Source organism: Chenopodium quinoa, unplaced genomic scaffold (genome assembly GCF_001683475.1).
Source record: "Chenopodium quinoa cultivar QQ74 unplaced genomic scaffold, ASM168347v1, whole genome shotgun sequence".
NCBI lineage: Eukaryota > Viridiplantae > Streptophyta > Magnoliopsida > Caryophyllales > Amaranthaceae > Chenopodium > Chenopodium quinoa.
The window spans coordinates 2,045,753-2,056,987 of NW_018744080.1; the positions used below are offsets into that span (position 1 = coordinate 2,045,753).

Genomic DNA, 11,235 nt, shown 5'->3' on the forward strand with positions numbered 1-11,235 from the left:
ACTTTATACCTATTGATATGTATAATATATTATCGGTCAAATCTACATCGATATAGAAGAAGTTTAACTCGATCCAAACTCAACTTGACCCGAACTTGACCTGATTATTGGACCCGAAGACTGACCGGACCCGAATTGCCCTAGTCCGAAATTACCTAACTCAAACTCGACCTTACCTGAACCCAACCTGACCCAAACTCGACCCGACCCGACCCAAATAACCAATAACCTGAAACCTAACCCGACTCGATTGAAACCTGACCAAAATATTGAATGACCCAAAATAGACTCGACCTGAACTGACCTAACCCAAATATTGATTAACCCGACCCATTGGCCAGGTCTTTTTGTCTTTTTTGGGTGGCTTTGAATTTTTTTTTTTTTTTATGATGGTAATTTCAAAAAATAAGTTATTAGTTGTGGGTGGTAGAATACAAAATTTCCATATTCTAATTATCTGGGGTGGCTAACGCGCGTGTGTCTAGCCATGTTTGGAGAGTTCTTTCAGATGTTGGCAACATTGATAATGAGGGTAAATATAAAAACAATAATTTTTTGGAGGGGATAAATGTCCACAAGAGTTCCAAAAAAGGCAATTAATAACACTAATAAGGACAAATAAGTAATTAAGCATTTTAGAGTATAATTGTCCAAACACTTTTCATAAGATGTAAACAACATACTTTCAGTGATGTAAAGATGTAAACAAGCATTTTAGAGGTTATTTTTGGCTTTATTTGAAATCTTATATGAAAAAAAAAAAATAAAAATTAAGTGAGCAAAAAATGACCCTTTGCTGGTGCACCTACCTCTCTATGAACTATTGGGTGCATCTACATATATATATATATATATATATATATATATATATATATATATATATATATATATATATATATATATATATATCATATTAGCTATTTCAATGCATTATTTCATTCACAAATATTTTACCTATGAACAAATGAAAATTATATAAACTTTAGAGTACATATGAATGTATTTTTCATTAATTATGAATAATAAAACTAGTGAAAAGTAAGTATGCACATAGTTTCATTTATTTAAATACGGATGCAAAAGAAAAATGTTTCATTTATTTAAGCACGGAGGGAGTACATTGTATTTTTATTAGAGAAAATTGCCCGGATTAATCCCACCTTTTGCCCGTCCGCTGAAAATAATCCCTCCTATCGATTATTTTTTAATAATCCCACCTTTACCCCCCGATCTTTTTTATTGGTCCCAGTTTACATGAAACCGGCTAACAAGGTAAACACTTGTGACGTGGACTTGGGTATTTAATTTCCCTCTCTTAAACATGACAGGTCATCTCTCTCCCACCCACCCTCTGTTATTTCTGAACTTTCTCCCTCCCTCTTCATAACTTCTTATACAGAGCAATTAAAATTGGGTTTGAAGTAGATCAAAAGCCATAATTGAAGCTTCAACAACTATCGTACCTTGCAGTAAAGTCTCAAACTTCCTTTTTTGGCGGAATTGCGATAATTAAACCCTAAATTTCGCCATTTTAGGTAAGGTACTAAACCCTAACTTTTTCCTGTAATTTGCGATTCATTGCGTCTAAATTTGGAAACCTAATCAATTGAACTGGAAGTTGATGAATTTATGCTTGTAATTGCAATGTATTTGTTCAATATGGTTGTGAATTGTTGTTTTGTTGGCTAAAAATTTGCGCTTTATGTGTTTGTTAATGTTAGTGGTGTATGATTCTTAAAGTCTGGGTTTTTATTGTGTGCTTTTGGTTGTTGTATGTTGATTGTAATTTAGTGCATGTTAATTTAGGTATGGGTAAGATTACCTTGAAAATGTGGCATGAAGGTGTGTTTGAGACTGGTAACAATGGGAAGTTGCGCTATAGGAATGGGGAGGGGAGAACATTTAGCATAGACCCAGATGAACTTTGATCCTTTTATTTGGCTGAGTTGGTTATGAAGTGTGCTAGATATGATGGGAGGATAAAGGGGTTTTTATACTTGGTTCCTGGGTTGAGTATGGTGGATGGTTTGAGGAAGGTGACAGATGATGAAAGTATGAGAGATATGATTCAAGTTGCAGAGAAGTACAGGGGGGTGGAGGTATATGTTATGCATGATGACAACGACCTAATACCTTTCCCCCCAGAGTTACAGGCTTCTGCCAAAAAGAATCAACCCAAAACATTCATGCAAAAAAAAACTACCAATAAATAGGGGACCACAAATTATATGTAGTCCAAGAAAGAAAAGTCAGCCTTTGACAATTAATGAACCTACCCAAAAAGCCCCTGACAGCTCACTAAAGCCAAAAACAGATGAGTTTAAAAAAGATGCCCCCACTGTTGAGTTAAACAAAGATGCTCCCACTGAATCTGTTCCCACTCCACCCACCAACACCTTATCCAACCAAATCTCTTTTAGAGTTAAATATGTTATAAACCCTAGTTCACCAACTGCAACAGCTCTCCCCACTCTCTCTTCTCTCATAGCACCCTCAAACACCCAAACTGACCTAGTACAGTCATATGAGTGGGAAGATTCTAGGCCAGATAGCGCCATCCCAATTAATGACCTGATTCCAGATTATAGCACTGAGAGTGACCATGAAGACCCTCCATACAACCCACTGGTTGACAAGGGCAAGGGAGTGAGCTCAAAGCCTTTCTTTGGAGAGGTTTTCTCAGATCATAGTGATGAGGATGTGGAGTCAGATGGGGAGCAGGGAGCAGATGCTGATGGTGATGATTTAGAATTAGAGGTTGAAGGTTTAGAGGAGTTAGAGGAGGAGTATGAGAGGGAACATGAAGAGATCTTGGATGAAGATCTACAATATCAGTCTGATAGTGGAGATGAGGAGTACAATATAGCTAGGAAGAGGGTTAGGGATACAACTGCCCAGCTAGTTGACATTGCAAGGAAGATATAATTGGAGGCTGCTAGGGGTTTGAGCTTACAAGAAGTTGCTGAGAACAGGGAAGAAGCTGGGGAAAGTGCAGCAACTGGGGCTCAGAGTGATTATGAAGAAAGTGATGAAGAAATTCATAACCCTCCCAACAGTGGTGATGAAGAGGAGTTGATTCCAGGGAGGAGAAGAAGGCTAGGGCTTTTAGTTTCTAAGCATACAAACTTCAGCACATTTGTTTGGAAGGTTGGGCAGAAGTTTTCCAACAGAGAGGACTTCAAGGATGCAGTTGCTAAATATGGTATACTTCAGGGCAGAGATGTGTTTTTTGTTGTGAGCAACAAGCAAAGATCTCAGAGGTTGGGTGTAAGGTGCATAGAGAGCTGTCCTTTTTATGTGTATGCATCCTGGGATACAAGAAGAGCAACAATTGTGGTGAAGACAGTGAAAGGGGAACACACCTGTCAGAGAAACATGAAGAGAAACAGGAAGCTCAAATCTAGTTGGGTTGCAAAGCAGTTCCTGGATGTCTTCAAATCCAGGTCACATTGGCCTGCAAAGGAGATACAAGAGTGTATAAGGAAACCTTACAAGATGTTGGTGACCACAGACTTTGCCTACAAGGTGAAGTACAATGCTCATAGGTTGTTACATGGGTTAATGCATGACCACTACAACAAGCTTGGAGGGTACTTGAAAGAGATTGAGAACTGCAGCCCAGGGACAGAGATTGAGCTTGTAACTGAACCATCAAAACAAGGAGACCAACCTGTATTTCAAAGGTTGTTCATTTGCTTTGAGGGGCTTAAAAATGGGTGGATACAAAGGTGCAGGAAAGTGTTGGCAGTAGATGCATGCTTCTTGAAGACTTTCTTAGGGGGTCAGCTGTTGGAAGGGACAACAATGACCAAATGTTTCCTGTCTGCTGGGCAGTGGTTGAAGGAGAAAATAACTCCTCTTGGGAGTGGTTCTTTAGGAAGGTAGCAATGTGCCTAAGTCTGGGAGAAGGGGAAGGCATCTCAATCATTTCAGATGAGCATGTGGTATGGACTTAACTTTGTACTCATTTATTGTTAAATAGTTTACATAGGCTAGTTTATGTTGTGTGCAAACTTTGACTTGGTTTTAATTTTATTTTTTTGGCTTTTTTTTAGGCAAATGTAGAGTATTGTGAGTAGTGTCTCAACTGTCCTACCTAGGGCAGAACATAGACACTGTGCCAGACATATATTTGCTCACTGGCACAAGAAATATAGAGGAGATAAGATGAAATCGTTGTTCTGGGCTATTGCAAAGAGCTACAATGAAGCCGATTATGAAGAGAATATGGCTAAGCTTACTTCTCTCAATGTTGATGCTGCCAATGACTTCAAGCTGCATAGGCCTCAGTTGTTTTGCAGAGCTTTCCTCAATCCTGCTATCAAAACAGATGCAATAACTTCCAACATTGCAGAGACATTTAATGGTTTCATCATTCAAGCAAGGACCAAACACTTGCTATACATGTTAGAAGAAATCAAAACTTCACTGATGCAAAGGCTGGTAGTGAAAAGGCAGACCATGATGAAAGCTACTGGTGTGCTTTGTCCAAGGATTCAAGCCAAGTTGGATTTTGAGAAGACTAAGGCTGCCGAATGTGAAGTCTACCCTTCTTCTGAAAATAATTTCAATGTTAGCTACATATTGGATCAGTTGGTGGTGAGGTTGGAAGAAAGGAGCTGTACTTGTAGAAAATGGGAAATGACTGGCATCCCATGCTGTCATGTTGTTGCCTGCATCTATTTTGTGGGAAAGGAGCCTGAGTTGTATGTGCACTCATCATATTTCAAAGACACTTACATGTCAGTTTATGCAGGTACAATAACTTAACCATTTCACCATTTGTGTATTACTTTGTTAGTGTATGTGTATGTGTGACATGTTACTTGTGTATGGCAGGCTCAATTCCCCTAATTCAAGGTGAAAGACACTGGCCTAAAGTGTCCAAATCAATTGCTCCACCACCAATCAAAATTGGCCCAGGAAGGCCAAGAAAAAATAGAATCAAAGACCCCCATGAGAACCCTAAGAAATCTGATACAATGACCAAAACAGGGACTGAGATGACTTGCTCACTCTGCTAGCTTAAGGGACATAATAAAAGAAAGTGCCCCAACAAGGACAATGTGCAGCCAACTAAAACCTGCTCCAAAAAGGGCTAGAGGAAGGCCTAGAAAGGATGCTCCACCACCAACTCAGCCCTCAATAGCTAGTCAGGCTGTGCCATCTACACAAGCTAGTCAGGCTGTGCCATCTGCACCCTAAGGACCTAATACAAGTCACTACAATCAAACAGCTTAACCCACCATACTAGGTAGAGGGGGAAGAATGATAAATATGGGAAGGGGCTCTAGGGGTGGAAGGGCTAGAGGAGATGGTGCTGGGAGAGGTGTTGTTGCTGGTGGGAGAGGGGCTACTGCTGCTGGTAGAGGAGTGGATGCTGGGAGTGGTGCTGCTGCTGGGAGAGGCTCTGCTGGAAGAGGTGTTTCAAGTGCTGCAGGCTCCAGCAGTGGTGGTGCAAGTGGGAACAGGGGTGCTGCAAGTGGGACCAGAGGAAGGGCAAGGGGTGGCTCAAGGGGCAGGGGAAGGAACCAGGTGGGTTTTTGTTCTCATACATCCCTCAATTAGATCCTAAACTTGTTTATGGTGTGTACTTATTTGCTTGAATTTTTTGTGTTTTGTGCAGATTCCACAAGGTGTAGGTATGTATATTGCACCTGATGGAACAGCCCACACTAATCAAAGAAGGACAAGGTCAGCCATGGACTGGTTTCAGTGCAGTCAAACAAGCCAAACCTCCACTTTGCAACAAGGACCAACTCAATAGTTTCATGTCACTTTTAGGGCTTGTGTATTAGACTTAACTATGTTTATGTAAAGCTTTTGGATACTGTCTTTTGATCATGTTGGGTGTCCTAATTCCTACAGCAATTACACCCAATTCATGATGTATTTTGTGTATGAATGTTAGGCCAGACAATGTCACCATCTTTTGTTGAACTTATGCAGCTATGTGATTATGCTACATGTCTGAATTTCAAGTATTGTGCAAACAATTGTCAAAATAACTTTCATTAACTCATCAATGTATTGCTCATTACATAAACTAAACTAAACTTACTTCACTTAGTTTAACTACCTACAATCATTTGCAGTACATCACAGTCATGCCTTCAAAATCACTATCATGAAAGCAAAGACAATCCAAGAAACCAACAGAGCAATGGAAAAATTCTTTTCATTCCTTGTAGCCTTCATCAATTCAATTCGAGTGTGGCAAAACTCCATTTTGGTGTCATCCAATTCATCCTCTTTACTTCCCATTTTCTTCTCAACCTTCTTCAATTCTTCTTTAAGGAAATCAATCTCCATTTCCTTTTCAGCAACTTGAGTATCTCTTTCAAACACTTGTAATCGTAGGTCATCAACAACTTTGGGGTTAACATGAGCCCACTCAAAGAAGCCACAGTCACCATCCTGCAAAAAAAATTAAAAAAACCCCAATTCAATTAGAATGAAAACCCTACAATCAAATCCCCAATTTAATTGGATTAATTAACCTTAATTAATCAAATACATAATTTTGCAATACACCTGGAACTTACAGGCCATCTAGGGCATCCATGGAACTTCAACCCCACGTTCTCACCATTCTTAACCGTGCGTGTAATTGCTTCCAAACCACACCTGCACTTCAATTTTGGTGAAACCAAGTCGTAATTCCTTGACGAAGTAGAACTACTTGACCCAATATACCTCCTACTAGCCATTTTAGACAGATTTAACAAAGAAGAAATTTAAATAAGAGAAGAAAATCAGAGGGGGAGGTGTTTTTTTAGAACAAAGAACGAAGAAGGAGAAAGCAAAATTGTTGACCTGACAATTTTTAAAAGGATTATAACCGTTGGTAGCCACGTCATCCCAAAACCGGCTACAATAGGTAAGGTAACCTGTAGGGACCAATAGAAAAGAACGGGGGGGGGGGGTAAAGGTGGGATTATTAAAAAATAATCGATAGGTGGGATTATTTTCAGCGGACGGGCAAAAGGTCGAATTAATCCGGGCAATTTTTCCTTTTTATTATGGGGTAATGTTGTATATATAGTCGTAAGGATTGCATATAAACATTTAATATACTTCATTTTTTAGTGTTAAGTTGGAAATTTATTAACAATTCATGAGTAAATCGGTGTAATAAATGTTTATTTATTGTCAATTCTTTCCATTTTTATCTTCTTATATGCAGCCCTAAGAGCTACATATATCTTTTTCCTTTTATTATTTAAACTAAAAGTCTAAAACGAATTGAAACAAGAGTTATTTATGGTCAAAGTCAAAGCCCGCATAAAATATTATTTATGGGTGTTTAGAGAGCCACAAAGACAAGTAATGGATCACGTAAAACATAAAATATTATTTTCAAACCCTAACCACTTGATATATCCCTCACTCTCAAGACCACATAAAACACAAATGGAAAAAAAAAAATGCAATGAATAACATATCGGTAGTGATCAAAATTAAATTAAGAAGATAAGGTAATATGAAAAGAAATAAGAAAAAGCTATATCCTCAAAAAAAGGAAAAAAAAACATAAATAAAGCAATAAATAATGAAGCTAAATAAAGGAGATAACAAGACAAACTCATTAGTATTGACAAAGAAGTTTCAAATCTTGGATTAGATTTTCAAATTCCAAGCACAACCATAGAAATCTTCAATTTCTTTCTTAACACTCTTTTTTCTCTTTCAAAACCCTATCACGAGGGTTCCAAAATTGAAAAAACCCTCTTAATTCCACATTATATCATTGAAGAAGGATTTAGGATTGAATCGGTAAAATTAAATCGTAGCATCCTATATTTTTTTTTTTTAAAAAAAGAGTTATAAAAAGTTTCTACTCTGTATTAGATATGTGAATAAATACAAATTTTTCAAGAAATATGTGATGAAATTTATGTAACTGATTTAACGATGTTTAAACGAGTAAAAAGTAAGTTCGCTCGACTAATTTTGGTGGATCCTACACAATCATGGACATTTATGATCAATCGATCCTAACTAATCATAGGATCCAGCTATTAGATCATATTTCTGACATTATTATGCCATTGGTGGTTATATTTATATAATTTTAAAAAGGGAGTAATATAACTACATGAATAATGAGTAAAATTTAGAAAACAAAGTAAAATTGTATTCATGTGATAGCGTTTTCGAAACGGTTAAATAACGTAATAATGTCTTAATGTCTTAGCTTCTTTACTATGCTAGCAATTGATTTGTCATACAATGTATCTTAATGTATTAGCTTCTTTACTATGCTAGTAATTGATTTGTCATATAATGTATTTCATTTTCATTATAGAAAAAGAAATGGAGACAACTAGATACAATAGTACATTTTCACTCTCGTAAAATTTTTAAGACAAGGATTTGTACATAATTGGACCACAGAATTAGAATGTAGCGTGTTGTATGATCATACTAATAATTGCATGCAAACAAGGAGAGATGAACATGGAGATAAAGAGATGGGGAGGGTCATGGTCATACATGTTGGGTTAACTGTGGACATTAACCAAATCATAGGGGCCACCCAAATTTTTTGGGGGACCTTGCTCAACAAAATTATCAACTCAAAAAGAAAAATATATATTCTAAATATCATTTAGTAAGGTTCCTTTTCCATTCATATTATATTATTATTAGCATGATTGAGACAAAATACTGTCATCGTCTCACTAAAACTGGCTCATAATATTAATTTTACGTTTTAAAGATATATGAAGGTATATTTTTTCAAACCACATGAGCTATTTAATGAGATCGGTCGATGGGATGTTACAATGTATATCATTTATAAGACATTAAAAATATTAATATGGGACAATTTTGATGGAACGGAAAGAGTATTTAAATCTATCACTTTATTTTTTCTTGTTTGGTATGAATTGTAATGTCACAACTCTAATGTCTTCTTTGCAGAAAGCTGAGAAATATTAATAGTGATAGTTCGTCCATCTGAATTTTAGCTATAAATTATACAATCAAACCACCCACTTGTTTGGTTTTTTTCTTTGTGGTCCTTTTGTAAACCAAAAGTTTTACTTTGGTAAAGCTATGTAGCACATGCTTGCCTTGAGCAATTGCTTTGATATTGTAGAAATAGTATTATTTATTTATTTATTTATTATTATTATTATTATTATTATTATTAAAGAAAAGAAAATAAAAACACCAATAATTTAGCACAAGTTATCTTTGAGGAAATGATAACTCCTCTTATTGATCAATTGTTGCATGCAAGTATATAACTTCTGCGCAGTACTAATTACTAATTAAAGACGTTGATGTTAGTATACTAATGTGGAACTAGTAAAGTATGTATCTTAAATCATTGGTGCAACTAATGTAGTTTGGTTTAATGATACAATTGGTCAATTCCTAAGCTACCTTAAGAAACTATAAAGACACGGCTCAAATATAGCTTACGATCAAGTTAGAGGTTATTGGGGTTGGAATTTATTTGGCTTCAAAGATTAAGTAAAACATGAGTCCATAACACATTGACATCTCTCAAAGAAGGCGTGAAGTTGGGTTAAATTAATTTAACTTTATTTCATAAGACTCATTTATTCTTATATTGATATGTTATTTATTTTTATATCGATATGCATGTTAAATTACATGTAGAAAACAAATTTACCCTATATATATGGGCGGGCAAGGGATTTACTTGATCTTCATGTCCTCATCCCTGTCTCAAATCTTGTCTAATAATAGTATTGTCTCGATAAATGCATTTTAGACCACTCATAAGAATAAGACGTTATGTTCTTGTTAATGTGTAGTTCGGAATTTCAAAATACTAATAGGTTAAAAACCCGGATTTTTGAGTTGAAATTAACTAATTAATAGATAACATAAAATAAAAATAACCTTCACTTCTCTATAGAGAAGAAAAAAAAAAAAGGCTTAACTATGCATACATTATGAAAATTACCACTTTTAATTCAAAACTAATGGCCTTTAGTATGCAAAGCAATAACGCACAGTAAAAACTCCTATCAATCTATTAAAATTGGTCGGCAGTTGGGCTGCTACACCATTTGGTAACTCGCGGTAGTCGCACGAGGGCAGGCAGTACACTCTGGCTACGAACCCTAAGGCCGGCTAGACTCCCCCACCAGCGGGGCCATCGATCGAGTGGCCTGGGACTAAGATCGAGACCGGACCCGGGCCTTCGTGGCTAATTATAGAGATCTTTCTACTCGACTTCCTAATGTTGTTGGTTATAAGAGAAAGTTGATAATTGCAATGTTTCCTACATACATTATGTCATTATGTATGTTACACAAATCATTTTACTATAAATAACACCCACGTGGGGAGGTATTAAAATTGGTAGACTATTTGTTCCATTTTTGGGTCCCATACTCTTATGGCATCTAAACATTCAAGGTGGTACTACTAATATCCCCTCATATCAACTAATTTAATTTCTTCATTTGTCAATACTCAAAACTTTATTTTTCATCATTATGATTATAGTTAGAAGAATCCTAGTGATGAGCAAAAAATAAATAATACTTCATAAATAAATAAATAAATGAAATGCAATCAAATTGAAATAAAATTTATTAACGTTTTTATTGGATTATGAAATTGTAGGTCTAAGGGGCCATTTGGTTGGGGGTAATTAGGAAAGAGAATGAGAATCAACTGGTCTGATTCCCTTTGTTGATGTTTGTTTAGAACTTTTAATCATTCCCTTTATCCTCCTCATTACCCCAAATCCTTCCAACTTCATTCCCCACCTCCCCAAGATCGACTTTTCCATTCCCTTTCCCTACCACCTTCACACCACCACCTTCACACCTACCAACACCACTGGGATACCAGGCCAGCCCAGACCACCGCCGCTCCTCCCCCGACCACCGCCGATCCTCCCCCAAGCCTCGCCGCCCTCCCTTCCCCCGGAAAAACCACCCTAGCCCCGCAAAACCCTAGCCCCGATCTCCCTCGACCCCGAAAATCGTTGTCTGGCCCTCCCACCACCCTTGAAACCCTAGCCGCTAGGGTTTCGAGGGTGGTAGGAGGGCCAGGCGACGGTTTTCGGGGTCGAGGGAGATCGGGGCTAGGGTGGTTTTTTCGGGGGAGGGGAGGTTGAGGCAAGCACGGCTAGCGGCGGCGAGGGGAGGGGGAGAGCTGGCGAGGGGTGGGGGAGGGCTGACGAGGGGTTTGGTGGCTGAGAAAGATGAAATATTTATGAAATGTGTGGTGGTGGTGGTG

At 37.4% G+C, this 11,235-nt stretch overlaps 1 protein-coding gene across 1 annotated transcript; it reads left to right on the forward strand.

Moving 5' to 3' along the window:
* Positions 1 to 5,277: 5,277 nt before the first annotated feature.
* On the forward strand, positions 5,278 to 5,974 carry LOC110691359 (rRNA 2'-O-methyltransferase fibrillarin-like). Its single transcript, XM_021868277.1, has 3 exons — positions 5,278 to 5,535; positions 5,627 to 5,694; positions 5,950 to 5,974. Exons 1-3 carry the CDS (start codon positions 5,278 to 5,280, stop codon positions 5,972 to 5,974), a joined length of 351 nt encoding a protein of 116 aa, XP_021723969.1.
* The last annotated feature ends 5,261 nt before the right edge of the window (positions 5,975 to 11,235 follow it).

Bases quoted from the DNA above. Each gene is read 5' to 3' on its own strand.
- LOC110691359 (XM_021868277.1), top strand. From the start codon at position 5,278: ATGGGAAGGGGCTCTAGGGGTGGAAGGGCTAGAGGAGATGGTGCTGGG. The intron at 5,536-5,626 runs GTGGGTTTTTGT...TGTTTTGTGCAG, and splicing joins GGGGCAGGGGAAGGAACCAG to ATTCCACAAGGTGTAGGTAT. The intron at 5,695-5,949 runs GTCAGCCATGGA...GAACTTATGCAG, and splicing joins ACTAATCAAAGAAGGACAAG to CTATGTGATTATGCTACATG.